The sequence below is a fragment of the Myripristis murdjan genome, chromosome 4 (assembly GCF_902150065.1).
Source record: "Myripristis murdjan chromosome 4, fMyrMur1.1, whole genome shotgun sequence".
Classification (NCBI taxonomy): Eukaryota; Metazoa; Chordata; class Actinopteri; order Holocentriformes; family Holocentridae; genus Myripristis; species Myripristis murdjan.
In genome coordinates this window covers 25,365,418-25,382,709 of record NC_043983.1, presented here as the reverse complement: position 1 = coordinate 25,382,709, position 17,292 = coordinate 25,365,418, and the positions used below count along the sequence as shown (strand labels likewise).

General features: G+C 40.7%; 1 protein-coding gene across 5 annotated transcripts in view; it reads left to right on the top strand.

Annotated features, from left to right (window-relative positions):
* The window catches only part of lrp8 (low density lipoprotein receptor-related protein 8, apolipoprotein e receptor), a 228,012-nt gene extending 212,071 nt beyond the window's left edge, over positions 1-15,941 (top strand). The window contains exons 17-19 of one of the 5 annotated variants that reach the window (XM_030049367.1): positions 2,664-2,732; positions 6,867-7,039; positions 9,118-15,941. In XM_030049367.1, coding sequence (XP_029905227.1) covers positions 2,664-2,732; positions 6,867-7,039; positions 9,118-9,156 — 281 coding nt within the window. In that variant the 3' untranslated portion in view covers positions 9,157-15,941. Of the gene's footprint in view, positions 1-2,663; positions 2,733-6,848 lie in introns of all 5 variants that reach the window. The other 4 variants (XM_030049366.1, XM_030049364.1, XM_030049365.1 and 1 more) reach the window with 4 other exon arrangements.
* The last annotated feature ends 1,351 nt before the right edge of the window (positions 15,942-17,292 follow it).

Genomic DNA, 17,292 nt, shown 5'->3' with positions numbered 1-17,292 from the left:
TATGGGGGTTTTTGTGAGGGGCTATCATTTTCATTGCTAGAAACTGTGGACCTGTGAAGCCATTTGAGAATGTATCAGTGATTAAGGGCTAAAAATAAACCTGAACTTGATCTGATACTGTACTTTATAAACAAGTGAAGGAGGTTAAATTTGAAGATGGAGGTAAATGAGAGTTGAAGGAATGATGATGGAAAGAGTTCTAAACATGGGAGCACAAGGAAATGGATGAGAAAGAAATAGGGATGGAAGGATGAGAAAGTGGAGTGAGCCAGACGATGAGGAGGCCATAGAGTAACAGGAATGAATAAAGCGCAAAAAAGAACATGGCAGTCCCATGCCTGAAGAGGGAGGTTGGGAGTTGAAAAATGACACACTGTAGGGAAGGAAAACAGCAGCTCAAGGATAAGAAAAGATGGGACGGGAGGGAGACGGAGAGAGGAAGAGAGAAAGTGGTTTCCTGCAAACTAAAGAGAACAGTTGCTCCCAGTAAGTCGTACCACTTTGGGGCCTCGGTTTACGGAAGTTAAGAAGCAAGAACATGTTTCCTCTAGTCTCAAAACTTGTCAACCTCCTCACCACACCAAAAGTGCTCCAGATGAGAGGTGGAACAGACACGGATGAGAAAATGGGGCATGAACAAGATGCATCTCCAAACCCAGGGGCTATGTGTTATAATTTTCGACTCAGTGCACACCGTCAAGTTTGCCGACATCAGCTGTTACACGTGTGCTGTGTTGCAGCAGGCATAGTGGAGCAGAGAAGAACCAGGAGTTGCAAGGGAGAAAAAAAAAAAAAAAAAAGATGAAAGCCAAACAACAGCTGGTACACCAAGCAAGCTCACATGCTTGTTTGCTCATACAAATTTGAACCTTCTGCGTGTGAAGCCAAGACTTTCTTTAACAACAAAAAAGTATCATTCATCAGTTTTTCAGTGACTCATCTGTGGCCATGATTAGAAAATGTTGCTGTGCACTGTTGTCAACAATAATCCTGACTGTATTCCACTGAACTCTGTTTCCAGATCAGTTTTCCAACTGATGGCAATCAATTCTTCAAAGTACTGTAATGGTAAACTCAGTTGAAAACATGATTTTTTCATGATCTTCATCATCCACCAAGATTGTAGAGTTCATAAAATGTACATGTTTGCACAACGGCATATCAGTGCCATTCCAAGGGGGGGGGGGGGGGGGGGGGGGGGGGGGGTAATGTTCAGAGAAAGAGATTAAAGTTGTAAATTTATGAGAAAAACTAAAAAAAAAAAAAAAAAAAAAAAACTGCTGCCCATAATGAAGCCAAATAAAGGAATGACGTTTTTGTAGAAGCTGTCAACAACAATGCTCTCTGAACTTAAAATCCCCCCAGCAATAACAGCCTTAATGAAATTGAGACTCTTTTCACAGCTCCTTCAGTTCTGGTACGTCTTTCCCTCCTTCCTCTCTCTCTTTCTCTCGCTCTCGCTATCTCTCTCTTGCTCTGCCTTCAATTTCCAGAACTACTTCTTTCATAAGCACTGCTTTAATAAGATTCTATTAATCCTCCTTTTAGAGACTTAGGCCCCATTGGACGTCATTCATGCTTTAGGAAAAGCCGCATTCACTCCACTTTTGCTGACTCAGAGGCCAGGGCTTCACTGCTTGCTTTGGACCGCATCACTCGCGGGTCCATCTGTCTGCGTCTGTGTCTCTGTGTATGTACTTGTGCGTATTTATTGAGAACGAGATAGGGTGTTAGTCTGTGTGCGTGTGTATGAGAGAGAAAATTAGTGTCTAGTTTTTTTCATGTCCCATCCCTCACACCCCATCTGTGCATTTGCCACACATACCAACTACATGGCATCGCTGCCATGATCAGTATGCACGGCCAGCGTTGTGATCTCTCCTGTTAATCTTCCTCACAAGACTTCATTATAACCCTCTGATTACACTGTGGCTAATGGCTGGCCAGCCGCTAATAGCAGTTTTGGGAGCAGGATTAATATCTGAGCTCCACACTGATTTGTTGGTGTGAGAGGTGAAGGGGACTAGGAAGACAGAATAACAGGAAATTTGACACCAAGCATGTCTGATTTTTTTTTTTTTTTTTTTCAGTTATTAGAGAATAACTTATAGTATGTCTGCTTTGTTTGTATTATAATATGTTATATTTCTTATAATATGGAATGAAGTGTGATAGTAAAAATATGCATGAGAAAAAGGATGACTTTGCAACACAAGGTCAAATGCACAATATGGATGTTCACCTTCAAGGTTACTCAGATTCACTGGATGATATGCTGCATCCTACTGCAGCGCCAAATTTGGTTTTGAATGTTGTTAGTCCAAATTCTGATGGATCGCCAGCTGGAAATGCATTTGCTTCCACTTGTAATAAAACGCATCTCATTGCATTTAGATGGTATCCTGATATGATTTATCTGCAACTCATCTACACCTGCTTGGGGAGAAAGAGAGAAAAAATAAAAAGGTCCAGAATCCAAAGTGAAAATCAGATGGATTCCCTGCCCTTGCAAAATGCAAATATGTTTTGCCAGTGCGATGTGTTTCTGTCGCAGCTAATGCAGCCTTATGTTTCTCTTGTTCTTCAGGGAGGGTGTGCTGGGATGAAACTTTTAAACTTGGTTTTATCTGTCTGTCTCTTTATCTGTCTGTTCTCCATTTCAGCAGGGAGCGAGCACTATCTCTTAGGTAACAACATCACAGTAGCTGTTCTAGGGATAGTCATTCCTATTGGTGAGTACTGGTTAACTGTTAACTGCTGTTTTGTCTGAGCTTCTTGCCTGCCTGCTTCTCCCTCCTTGCTTCTCTGTCTCTGCTTGTCGGCTTCAGTCCTGTGTGTGTGTGTGTGTGTGTGTGTGTGTGTGTGTGTGTGTGTATCTGTGTGTGCATATGTATGAGATTTTTATGCGTCTGGATGGTCGTGTGTTTGTGTACATGTGTGTGTATGCGTGAGTGGGTGCATGAGAGTGCATGAATGTGGATGGATGTGTGTGTTTACTCTGCCTCCTGTTGCAATAAACTGAACCAAGTGGGTATTTATTAGTGGGGTGTGCATTTTTTTGCTCAACAGAGATTGTCTGATTTATGAGCCACTCATTGATTTTGTTTTTTTTTTTTCAAGTCAATTCAAATCAAGTTTGTAAACCACAAATTGAGTCAACAATTTGATTCAGTCCTTTCAGCTAAAATTTTAGAACCATTAGGTAAACACAATAATAATGTAAGACTATCCTTTTTCCTATAAAACTTGAAAAAATCAGACAACAAAAGTAGTTGGCCAAAAAAATCATGGTATTATGTTAGCCTAGATTTTTTCAAACAGTCATGTCTTAATTGATTCAAAGCATTTCATATTTGTTCTTGATGATTCATTCTATTAATTTAATTTATTATTTTAATTTTACTATTTTATTTTATCATTTTAATTTATTCTTTAATTTATTATTTTAACTTGTAATCAATGAATGCATCAATGCAATGAAAGAATCATTACACTTCTCTAGTATTTATGATATTATTCATATTTATTATATAGTGTTAACAATATATATTCATATTTTAACTGGCAGCAACATCTATTTTGACATGCAAGCCCAATGACATTTTTGACAGTGATGGATGAACAGGAAATAGCTTCTGTACAAAATAGTTCAATAACAGATGAATTGTATTGAACCGTTGCACTGTTCAACAATTAGAATTGGCCTGAGGCCAATAAAACCTCGCTGATGGCCATGAAGGTCACCAGTCAAGACTGGTCAGCCCTCCATAATGCATTTTGCGGTGATTTGTTTTTTGCATCTAAAAGTATAAGCAAGCATGAATTTTAGCTCCTATTCTCCCTCTCATGAGCTCACAAAATATTCAGTCCAGTGTGACCCATGGGAGGTGGAAGAGGTCACAGACTTGCTGAAATCTGTTCTTGAGTAGAAGGAAACATCAAAGCACTAAATGTTATAAATTAGAACCAAATTATGTTTTTGGCTCAGAGGAAATCCTTTTGACCCTAGGAGATTTCTGACATGGGAAATAACATTGATGCTGGCCTGGGCTAAATAACTAACATCAAGCCTGGAATAAAAATAAGATCTCTACAATCAAACCAGTGTAGCCAACTGATTGAAGATTGTCATTTCTGATAGGGTTGATCAAATAAAGATCTAGATTAGATGAAACAATTCAACATTCACGTCTGTCCAGACTGACAGCAGCTGAATGTGAAAATGACCTTCTGCTAGCAGTGTACATTATGTGGCTAATTGAGATCCTTTCATCCCAACCACTGGCCAGTTTGATAAGTTATGGGAGCTCTAAAAACATTGCAAGGCAATTTTATTTCTTTTTTTAGTCTTAACAATTGAGATATCAGCTCATTAAAATAACCCCCTGAGGCTATTAACCCTATCCCCTCCCGTCCTCTTTCTGTCCTTCTGCCATTCATTCCAGCGATAAATCCCCCATTCTGTAATTTTTGGCAGCTTTGAAACATTAATTAGTGCTGGAGGTCTATGTGGGCCGGATTTCTGCACCCCAGTTTGCTCTCACATCTGCTAGTGCACCACACCCACCCACAGCCTCCACAAGGGGAAACAACCCAACAATGATTTTCAGTATTTAGCCAAAGTCAAGCCGTTACGCAGCTCTCTAATTGGAGTGAAATTTCTAAATGAGACAAAAGCTGATTTTTTTTTTTCTTTACCAATGGAGCGTTTACAGTGGAACAATGGGAGATCTGGGGCTTCCAGCCCAGTCACACAGGGGTCTCAAGTGCCCATCCAACAAAAGCGCAATTAGATTGGGCTTCCTTTGGGGATGCATGCACATCTATGGGTTTGGGTACATACATACATACACACATACATACACACACAAACACACACACACACACACACATATACTCCCCTCTCTACTCTGATTGGCACACACATACTGTTTGTGTACCACCTTCATTTTCACACACACACACACCCCACTTATAACCACTCTCTTTGCCTATTTGCTTTTCAATCTACAGAAACACACACACACACACACACACACACCCACTAGTCCACAGGGCAGCTAGTCAGTCATGCTGATATGGTAATGAGGATTGAGAGAGACAGAGCTTATCTCGACCCCCTGGAGCTCTCTCTCTCTGTCTCTTCCCTCTGTCTCTCTGTTTCTCTGCCTCCCTCCTGTCTTCTTTTACCTCTGTCCATTTTCCTCTCATAACCCAATCAAATAACTTCATAGACTGCTGGTTATGGGGTTCTGTTTGTGCCAGAATAATGTTGTTGCATATGGTATAGTGCTGTTTGTTTATGGTGCTGTACTTTTGTTTTTTTTATACATTACATTAGTTGGTTGTCTATGTCAACAGTCGTTTGTATTTGTCTGTTTTCAGTAAGATGCTTTAAATGAGTGTAAATGAATGTATCATTAAGTCTTGTAGGTTATGGCTTGCCATCCAAAAAAAAAAAAAAATGGACTAAGTCAAACCAATATACATTATAATACAAGGCCCACTGCACATTAAACAATGGCATGATGAATGGACAGACATTAGACAAAAAACAAAAAAACAAAGAAACAGCAGACATTTACAAACAAAAATAACAGTACAGTTTGGCCGAAACCTACTATGTAATGTACAAAGATAAAGATATAGTAGTAGTAGTAGTAGTAACATCACAAACAGCACAATACCACATGCAACAGCATAATTTTTGGCACAAATGGAACCCCAAATGTGGTTTGTATTTTTCGATACAAGCTAGTGCAAAATTACTCTTTCTAACCAGAGATTAGCTCAGTGGATGGCAGTTGTTGGGCTAGTGTCCAAAAGTCAAATTGTTAACTGCAAGACCAGAAAACTGCCAGAATTAATTAAATTCACTCTTTGGTTCATGTGCGTGCATTGTGTGTGTGTGTGTGTGTGTGTGTGTGTGTGTGTGTGTGTGTGTGTGTGTGCAGGAGGTGGGGTTTGTGTGGTTTGGTGTGTGAGGTTTTGTGTGCATGCATGTATTTGCTATTATCAGTTGTGCATGTGCTTTCCTGTTGGTTTCCATGTAGTTTTGATCACTTTGTGTGAATGAGGCTGAGAGGTAGTGTCGTGTGTGTGTGTGTGTGTGTGTGTGTGTGTGTGTGTGTGTGTGTGTGTGTGTGTGTATAGACGAATCTAGTGACAAATCAGTGTTTTCGGCCTTCTAGCAACGTTGTCATGGCTGCGGTGGGGACTTAAGAATCATAATCAGTACGATTGACAGTGAAAGTATTGATTGTTGGATTGATGGCATTAATGGCCCCCACACAATATGGGTGTGCATCTTATTACATTTTTAGATAATCGTTAAAAATTGGTCATGACATCAGCCTTGGAGGAGAAAAAGACTACCTTTTGACCACTTGCTACACGGTGTAGCAGGTAGTGCTGATAGTCCTAGCTTGCAATCTTTCTGGCATATCATTACCAGTCAAAGGGCAGCTGCCATTCAAAATATCTTTTTCACATTTTTCTTTGACCTCCTGGACATTGTGCTTTTGTCAAAGTTGTATTAAAAGGGTAAAGGCAAGAAAAAAAAAAAAAAGTAAAATCCTTCGGAGAGTTTGTATTCAAACTCGCGGCTACAGTGGTGAGATTCCACCACAGTAATGGCACTTTTTTGCCTACTTAGCTGGATTCGTGTATGCATATTACGTGTCTGTGTGTGTTTGTATGTGTGTGCTTGACAAAGAGAAAAGAGAAGTAAAAAGAGCAAGGGACAAGATTGTGGGTGCGTGAGTGCTTAAAGCGCCGCTCTGTGTCCCCCTGGGCTGTGTTAACGCTCCCGCCGTGTGTGTTGTTGTGTGTGTGTTAAACACATGCAGTCCCTATCCTTGCCACAGTGGTCATCGGCTTGCTCTGCACCGGCGGATACCTGGTGTGGCGCAACTGGCGCCGCAAGAACACCAAGAGCATGAACTTCGACAACCCTGTGTACCGCAAGACCACCGAGGATGACGACGACGAAATCCACATCGGGCGACACACCGATACCATCGGCCACGTCTACCCAGCTGTGAGTGGCAGCCACAGTCAGCCATTCATAGCGCTTCCACTAGGGGGTGGTATCACAGACAGCAACTCCCACTGGTACTCAGGGGCGCCGATGCTCTCCAGCGGCAAATGAAAGCAGAAGGAGGGGAAAGGAGGAAGGAACGGGCACGGGATGTTTGGGATACGGGAGGAGGTGTGAGGGTTTGGAAATGCCCTGCTGCCGTACGTGTAGGCCTGGTGGAAAGAAAGGACAGGCTGGCGCACGCACAGACACACACACACACGCACACACACACACACACACAATTGTCATCTTTGCATTTAAAACATCAATGATTCACACATATGAGCCCTTCACCAGTGCACCATATTCACATCACATCCACCTCCATCCACTACAATAATTTTTACATCAGTATCACTTCCTCGTTGCCAACCTGCCATCCCATGTTTGTACATTGTGTGTATTGGTTTTGTTGTTGTTGTTGTATTTGTTTGGTTACTGGGAGACACAGTAGTTCTTTTTGGGAGGGCCCAAAGTGCTACCCAACAAAACGGCTTAAACAGAGACAAATCATGTGTTGGTTTACGGAAGCAGCCAACATACAAGTCACTACACTCTCAACATTAGGAACTCGTCATATGGAAAACAGTTACATTGGATTTTTTTTTCTCTATTTTGCTGCCAAAAGTCAGAACGAAGGGTTTGCAACTATTGAAATGAGATCTGTTCCTGTGATGGAAAGATGCATGCTGGGCGCGTCTGTGTCAGCTGCCAGTTAATAAAACAGAGACAGTAAAGTGATCTTAAAGGTGAGATGCCTTTGAGAAACAGAAACACTGGGTGTCATAGCTTTATACTCAGATTACGTTGGACTATTCTAGCACAGAAATGGGATCTCTAGAGTGGATAGTAACTTCATGGTATTGACTATAGGTATTCAATTTCATCTTTTGTTAGAGTGTCAATAAGATGAAGTAAAAGGAGAGCACAAACTAGAAAACTGACCACATTTTGAAAGGGAATTTATTTAATCTTCTATTACAGTACCACTGTATAAACCATGTATCTCCACTTTTTAGGAATTACAAAAAATAACTTGTTGATCTGCCATTGATGCTGATGTATTTTTTGCAAATCAATTATTTGCCTCAGAGCTGGATTTTATGCACAGGGGAGACAATGCCAGCTTTTATTTGCACTCCGAGTCAAACGGAATGGAAAAATTGGAGAGGCATGGTATGTGCAGGACCCCAATGACATTTATTTGATATATTTTGTTGTCTTAGGAGAACAAGCTGGGTAGAGCAGACCAAAAAAAAAAAAGGATTATGGGGGGATGGGAGTGTAGCGCTTTGATCGGTTGGCATGGTAACACAGATTTCTTTGTGTTGCTCCAGAGAGGGAGAAAGAGAGGAGGCAAAGAATTCTGGGTATCACTGGCACGATGACAGGCTGCAACAGCACACACACACACACACTCACACACACACATACCAGGTGCGCCACTGAGTCATATTAAGATTCAAGGTCGAAGTGGCACCCTGCTCTCAGTGAGGGGGCTGAGGAGAGGGAACGACTGTCTGATTTTATGTCCTTTTTTTTTCTCCTTACAGATGTCTTTTATTCTTTTATTATCCTAACTTCTCTTTCCTGCTCTCTCCTCTTCTCCCCTCCTCTCTCCTCACTTTGTTGTGGCAGTATGATAAGTCAGACAGCCAGAGAAACCAAGTTGGCATTAGGTGGGCCAGGTATTCACTGCATCCTGAATTCCTCACATAACAGCCAGTAAAAGGACAACCAGGGAGTAGAAAGAGAGGATGAGGACAAAAAGGGAGAGAAGGAAGAAGGAGGGCGGTAAGGAGGTGAAGAGAGGAATAACAAACAGGAGAGAATAAGCAAAAAGGAGACAAGAAAGAGGAATGGATTCTGTCTTCTCTGTGTGGCATCCAGTCTTTCACTCCAGTCTTTGTTTCTTTATTTTTTTTTCTGTATCCCTCTACACTTTTCCTTTCTTTCTTTCTTTCTTTCCTCTCTCTCACTCTCTCTGCTTTACTAGCTTCTGTGGTAACAACGGTCTCTTTATCTGCTGTTTGCAGCGCGTGGCGCTCAGTCTGGAGGATGATGGCTACCCCTGAGGGGGGATGCATCCTGCACCCAAGTCCCATCCTGGCCCCTCCTCTCACCATGGCCTCCACACCACTACAGCAAGGCCACTCCAACGCAGAGGAGAAAGAGAGGGAGACCTCAATGTGCCCTCCTTTAAAGGAGCAGGGATGACTTGTACATCTTGTATATCCCCTTCCTCTCCCACTCTCTCTCCTGAAGTAACCTTACTACCACTACTAGCTACTACTACTACTGCTTCCTCTAGAACTAGTTATCGGTGCAAGTCTTACTTGTGCTAATACTACTCCTCTGTTCTCCTCTCTCCCTTTTGTTAGCGGTAGTGGTGTGTGATATGCTGCTTGATGATTTTGTTCGGACTAACCTCATTCAGCTGCCTCAGTGCACATTGTAAATAGGAAGCGGGTCGGCCACTGTGCAAGGTGAACGAGCCGGCATGCATTGTTTTTAATTCTTGATATGTTGTCTTTTTATTTATTTGTATGTTCACTGTTGTAAATATGTAATGAGCGTTTCAAGCGCACAATACACATTTGCGCAAGGTTGTCAAGGACGATAGTACGCAGGTCATTGTTAGGAGGGTGTGTTAAAAATATTTTTGATGACAAGGGGAGTGTCATCTTCTATTACACCCTGCCCCTCAGACCCCACCCTTGACACATGTAAGCAGGCAAAGCTAAAAATAACCAAGGGGAATGGAGACAGAAAAATGGTGGGAGTTGTTATGGATTTCTGGAGGTGATTTGGGGGTGAAAGAGGGGAGGTGGGGCTTGTGTGCCACCAGAGGGTAATGCACCAAGGCAAAAACAAAACAAAAGGCATAAGGATTTATGGGTAATCCTCTCTGCTGGCATTAGAGGTATGCGGAGGTTTGATAATCAACTTTGGATTGTTGCACATATGTGATGCATATTAGCATTCATACATGTGTTTCTCAGTTGCAATCATTTCCGCTTGTTTGTGTGTTGTGTGTTTTGTGGAGGAAAGGAGCCCACACTGCTAAGAAATCACGTCCTGCTGTCATTGACTGTACTGTGTGCTTGTGCATAGTCCTATTATGTACACACAGATGAGTAACACTCTGAGGTTTACCCAACTGAGCTGAGCACTGATTTGATTTGAAAGCCGGACAGAGAGAAAATGTGTAAAGCTGCATAATCAGAGAAAAGAGCTGATCTTCCATTGACTTACCACAGGCACGCTTCCAGCCCACTGAATCAGGGTGAATTTTTGCCTAATGCATAATAGCAATAACAGCTTGTAATGCGCTCTAACAGTGAGTGAACAAGAGGAAGCCTTTACAACAGGTTAATGTGATGGTCGTTTTGTGTCTTCCTATTGGCAAATTAGCAACTACCCCACTGTGGATGCAATTTAGTCTTCAAACTTAAACAGGGCATTTTGCCATAGTTAATCACACTTCCGACGCATTATACAAAGTCAAGAGGGTTTAGAAGAGTTTGTATCCTTCAGGAGAGGTACATGTAACACCAAACTTCCACTCTTGAGAGTAATTCTTTGGAGCATTTTAGCTGAGCTGTGTTGACAAGTGCTTTTGTTTTAGTCCTTATTGTACTACCAGTGATGCCATATGCAGACACATCCTCAGTGTCTTGTAAAAAGCTGTGGTGTGAACGCTGAATGAAAGATAACATGGTAACAGGCTCTTCATCTCAGAGAAGTTGTCTTAATGGTCTTTTTATATGCTTTTTACACTGACAAATCCCACTGCCATCCCGGACTTGAGCTCAGTGTAAACAGGTAACCAAGCATTTTAGTCCCATGTTGAAAACTCTGCAGCAATAGTTGGTAATTATCAGCTTTGAGTCCAATCAGCTGTGGTGAAAATGGGTCACCCACTAATTTTCAACTCAAATTTTCTAATTTTTACTGTACATTTTAGATACCAATCCTAACCTCAGTTTAAGATAATGCAATCTGTTCAATTACCAATAAATTTCTATCTTTTGGATTGGACCTGGACTTGTGTTCCTAAAGTGTATAACGAGAATAACGAGAAACCAACGGACTGGTCTTCAATACAAAATATCAAAAACATCAGTCAGATAAGATTGTGATACCAGTTAACTTGGAAGTGAAAAATAATTTCTGGGATTTCTGGGTGGTCCTAGGTGAAACAAAACCTGTAAAACCATCTGCTTGTTATAAAAGTGATACTAATGAAAAGTGAAAGCCACTCCTTATCCGGTTGGCTGCTGTTTGCTTTCAGTCAAGCACAGAATACTGAAAAGTACGGATAGAATAAGAAGACAGAGTGCATGAGATAGCTATAACAAAGGCAAAAAAGTAAGCTCAAAAAGTATAGTGTGAAGTCTTAAAGATATGTAGTTTGCCCTTGCAGAGTATGTACAGTATGTACTATGTATGACATATATGTTGACATATGGTTGATTAATGATATGCATCAATCATGACTCTTCCTGTCCCAGTGGGAAAGCTTTACTCAGTGGAGATGCCACAGGAGGGAGAGAGAGAGAGAGAGATAAAGAGAGACAGACAGAAACAAGGGTAAGCAGGAAAGTACAGTCCAGGATTAGACCTACACTACATGGGAACAGGACGGTGTGTGTAAGATAAATGGAGGGTCATTTATCCTGAAGGATTTCTGCTGACTTTGTGTCCCAGTAACGTGACACACATTCCCCCATCACCACCCTCAGTGGGATGGTACTGTCCCTCTCTGTACTGCATAACAATACACATGCACAGTGGGCGATTTGTGTGTAGTGGCATGATGGACAGGTGAACTGTCACCCTCCCCCAAACATTACACTTCCCCTGCCTTTCTTCCCCTGGGTCTCTTTAACAAAGGGGAATTGTTGAATAATTTGAGCATACAAGGGAGAAAACATCTCCCCACATCGTGTAACCTTGCACCCTGCAGATGCAGCCAAATGAAATGCATTACACAGTGGGGTAAACTGTGACACAGATCAGCATGTTGCCACACTAGTTTGGAAGATTCCTATAGTGTTTGGCTTTTAGAGACGTGGAGGCATGACTCAGTGTAGTGCTGATATTCTTTGAACAATATAAATGGAAAAAGCTGCAGCCTATATTGTCATTTATCACACAGTACATTTTCGATGCATTAGAAAAATGCATCAGCGAGTTGAACAGTGAATTGAGATGAGTAATAACTACTCCTCAAAATACAATCTCCATCTCAACAAATCCTTTAGTCTCATATTCTATCTAAAAATCCTGTTTTTCTTCAAACAAGGTAAAAAGAATGTGCCAGTGGGATGAGATAATCCCACTTGTTTCCAGTGCTAATCTGCACATTTTCAGAATTTTCTGGAGTCAAGTGTCATTTTCTGGAACCTGCGGGGCTGATCTTCCTTATTCTGCCTTGTATGAACATATTTGTACATGTTCCCAGAACAATTCTGTGAACAAGTGGAATTATCCCATTCTACTGTCTCTTTTCACTGAATATGAGACTAAATATCTTTTTAAGATGTAAGCTAGTTTTCCTGTGTGTCTCAAATTGTGGTCTGTTTGTTGATCAGTTATAAAGTCATGTCCTGGTCTGTGAATTGTGTTCCCTCACAACCCTGTATTTTTACGTAAAATCAAAAAGGAGATACATATAGTAATATCTTATGTTTCAAATTAATGGTTGACCCATTGCTGGATTGAACGACGAGCTACAAGGCAGTTCTGCTATATATATTTGTCCTCATATCTACATTCGCTTCAGTCCAGGTCCAGGGGAGCTGTGGACTAAGGAGAATAAATTGCTTATTTATTGAGGTGACTGAGCGTGGCGCTGTAGAAAAGTTATTATTGCTACAGTGTACAGACAGATTGCTTTGTCCACTTTGTAGACACCTTCAGAGCAGCTGTCTCCACTCAAGGACACTAAAAAGGACACTGAAAAAGTCTGAAAGGAGATTTCATCATTCAACATAAATAGTTCACTTGTAGTAGCTGTGAAATGTAGGTTGTGACTGCATAACTGCTGGAGTCCCGCAGAATAGTTGCCTAACGTTTATACGGATCACTTTGAAATTAATTTATATTCTAACGTCACTGTCATTGTTGGCTTACTATTAGCCAGTCTCATAAACACTTGAAATACAGATCTCCACACTCTAGCCTCTACATGAGGTTTAGCACATGGAGATTGTATGTGTATGCGTGCATTTGTGAGCATATGTTCAGTTATTGGATGACAAGGAGTATGTCTGGAGCTCAAGGTCAGCTTTTCTCTTGATAATTTGCTTGAACCCGTTCACTGTAATAGTTGCTACACTGGAGAGTGTATTGCTACACTGAATAAAATATCTATATGCGCTGTCCCCTATTTAAAAGAGAGACCTTGTGCCAGCAATTTACAGTGCAAGTAAATTCAACATACACTGTATGACAGTAGTCTCAGTGTGCATTTTAGGTGCACAATATGTTGAATTTACCTAAAAAGCACTTAAAATTGGCTATAGTTTTATTACTCAGATACTGTCAAAGGTACCCATCGGTAGGTATCGTCCCCTAAGTAAAATAAAATTATTCTGTAGTGTATTTTTATTTAGATTTGTGAGTACCTCTTTATTTAATGCATATATTTATATAGTATTGGAACAGTCTTCAGAAATCCTCATGCATTATTAGTGGGGTTACTGACGCGTGCAGCTTGCAGAGGCTCACTGGCTCAAACCAGACTAAATTCCACGCATAACGAGGCAATTTCTAATTTATTTCATGGACAGACATTTCACATTATTGACCTGTCATAGGAGATTCTAATAGCCCAAATAACCCATAATCCATTGCGACTGTAAGCCTTAAATAAACTGATCTGTGCTCCCTGTTCTTTCAAACCGTCCTGTCACTCATGCTTCTTTTTTTTAATTTTCTCTCTCTCTATGCATTTCTAATGGTTGCTACCTATCTATTCTGACCAGGGTACCTGACCCTCGCTGCTTTAACCGTGCACTCAATGATTTCTAACATCACTCACATGTCTTCTTCACCTCTTCAGTTCACTGCACTGTACCAAAAGCAACGCTACCTCTGAGGCTTCAAGTACATCCGACCTGCTACGTCGCAGTCTTGTGTGGTTCTTTCACAAAATCTCCTTGTTGCATTGAATTGGCAAAACAAAATGTAACGATAACTGATGCCTGCTGACTTTTAATTTAGAGCGAAATCAGCATTGAAGTTGGCGTTGCTTTTCTCAGTGCGCTCTCATTCTCTCACCCTCCCATGCATCTTCATCTCAACCATCGACATCTTTACTTTGGCAAGGGCTTTCCATCTTTGTGAATGGGTAGACAGACACACACACACACACACACACACACTGGAAGAATAAAAACACTGGAGGAAATAACATGGAACCCCACACATCAACAAGGAACCCCACAGCTGAATAACCCCTCCCCCACTGTGAACCAGCAAACAGGCGAACAAACGCACTCAGAGAGGAGAAGTGGCCCCCAGCTGCAATTCGGGACTCTGGCAGGAACCCTCATTGACTCTCTACTTGGCTGGCTGGCATTTAGTTCTTGTCAACCCAGTGACTTTCCCTCACCAACTGGTTCCTCTTTGTTATCAAGATTTTTGGTTTGTTTGTTTGTTTTTTTGAGTGTAAGTCTGTCAGTGAGTCGTCGGTGTTGCTCTCTCTCCTCTCCTCACTGCACCACTCCATTCCCGGTTTCATATTTGATCTACTTGATGTGTGATTACTTGAAGGACATCTCTGAGGCTCCGACATTTTTCTACCAGTCAATGTAAAGTGAAGGTTGGGGAGGAGAAAATGGGGTTGGGTGGGTTATCATTATAGGATGATGATGTTGATAAAGGTACATTTTGATAAAATGACAGTATTGTACTTAATTTGGACAATTATTGCTTCAAAAGATAGATCACAGATATAAAAGCTAACAAATATTTGGGAAAACTCCGTTTTTGGTGAAGCTGTCAATCCGCATTTTCTCAAAATGTTGCCAATGTGTCATTGCCTGTAAGGAAATCTCAAAAAAACATTCTGGGTTCTGTCCATTCCACAGCCATATCACAGGCATTTTTTACGCTGTTTGTTGCACAAAACTTTTCAAGAAGCCTTCTGCACTGTGTAAAGAGGTACGTACTTAGGAAGGGAGGGAAAGGGGGGGATGATCCAATGGTACAGTCCAATGGTTTTGAATCATGACTTGTAAATACGTTTTCATACAGCAAAAACTTTTTGATAATGTTTTAAATGTATCTGTAAAAAAAAAAAACAACAAAAAAAAAGATGTACATAAACCTCCGGGGGGAAAAAGAGTGTAGACCATATATGAATTTATTTGTACACAAGAGCACTGGATTTCTTTACTACTTGATTGTAACTAAAAATTAATAATCTGCCAAAGTGTTTTTATTTCTTTTTTTTTTCTCTCCTGTCTGTTCTTTTTGTTTGGTTTTTGCTTTTTAACAGTAAAGCATTGCAGAGTTTTAGAGTGTTCATGCTGTATTTAATTCTGTTGAATAAATTTCATTGTTGTGTGTTTTTAAAAAAAAGGGGGTTATCATTTTAATTTATTGGTGCCTTGTTTTGTGCTCCTGTATACTTTTACTCTGTTTCAGTTTTTCTGTGTTATGTGTCTCGGGGGGATTGTTGGTGGGTTGGTAATGGAACGGGTGGCGGGGGGGGAGTGAAACTTAGCGACTTCTGTACTTACATGGAATATCTGTACTGTATGCCAAAATGGTCTCACTCACGTTTCTATGAAATCAAGCTGTTGATAAATATCTCTATATATTGATATATTAAATTTATAAAAACTGCCCAAGCTCTTGTGTGTTTATGTTTTTTTCTCTAATTTCTTCTACCTTTGCTCAAATCTGGAAGCCCTATTGAAAGATTATAAAAACCAGTTCATTATCTGTCAATTTTTTGGGAGTTTGGTCTATTTGTCAACTTAATGGTTAGGCCTAATTGTTAATAACATTGTCAACGAGTCCCCAGTATGTATACACTCTAGTGGTTTGTCCTAACATTTAGTTTAGATCACATACTTGATGAAAGACAAGATGTCACATAATGATACAATAATCAATACAATTTCAAACAAGGCCTATAAAACACCAAAAATCCATACATTGAGCAGAAATGAAGGGGGAATGGATACACAACATGGTAAAGTACTAAAGCATGCCAGCACACAAAACTGGGAAATCCAGGCATTCTATACTGTGTGTAAACTGAGCAGATTTAATGCATGTGGAAGACGTAAAAACCTTGATCTATTGCACTTTGCCTGTGGTATAGCTCCAGCCTGAAGGGAGAGGGTCACATTTGTCAAAGAGTGTGATCTGGACCTGACCTGGCATTTAGAAATGTGCATCAAGGGAAACTGCTGCTCCCAAACAATGTTACTAGTCATCTTAACAGCATTTAAAATTGCAGTCTTTTTTTCTCTTTGAACAATTAAGTTACATGAAGAAGGAACCAATGAAAATCAGAGGACTGCCTCTATAAGAGATTTATAATAAAAGTCAAATCAATCAATCAAAATTAACTTTTTGTCCACACTGTAACCACACTGAGCCATGGCAAGGAATAAAGGCTCTGTTTACATTTCTTACAAATTGTATCTATCTTCATATGAAGGTTCAGTTTCTCATTAATAATAGTTGCCAAGGTACCTATCAACACTTGACCTTTGACCCTGGTCTGAGGAGGAAGAGTGTGCTTGTATTCAGTGACCTTTTTTTCTGTTCTCTTCCATTTTGTTGTTGCATTCCATTTTTCCCTCTTCAGCTGTTTTTTTTTTTTTTTTTTTTTTTTTTTTTCTGGGGTGAGTTTTTTCTGTCCTGTTGTCCTATTTGTTGTAAACATGTGGGCATGTAAAGCTCTCTGAGACTGTTGATACTGGGCTCTGAATAAACCTTAACATAAACTTGTTTCTGAGATACTCAGAATGACTGTCACAGCAACAAACAAACTAGCCACACACATGTGATGTGTGTGGTAACCTGCAGCAGACTGATCATGACCGTATCATGAGTAAATTTAAGGATATGCCTGTGCTCATATTGACCCCTGCAGTCACTGGTAAATAAGATGTTCAGCAGTGGGGACAGGACACACCTCTGAGGCGAGTCTGTGGCCTACCAAACACACATGGATGATTTTG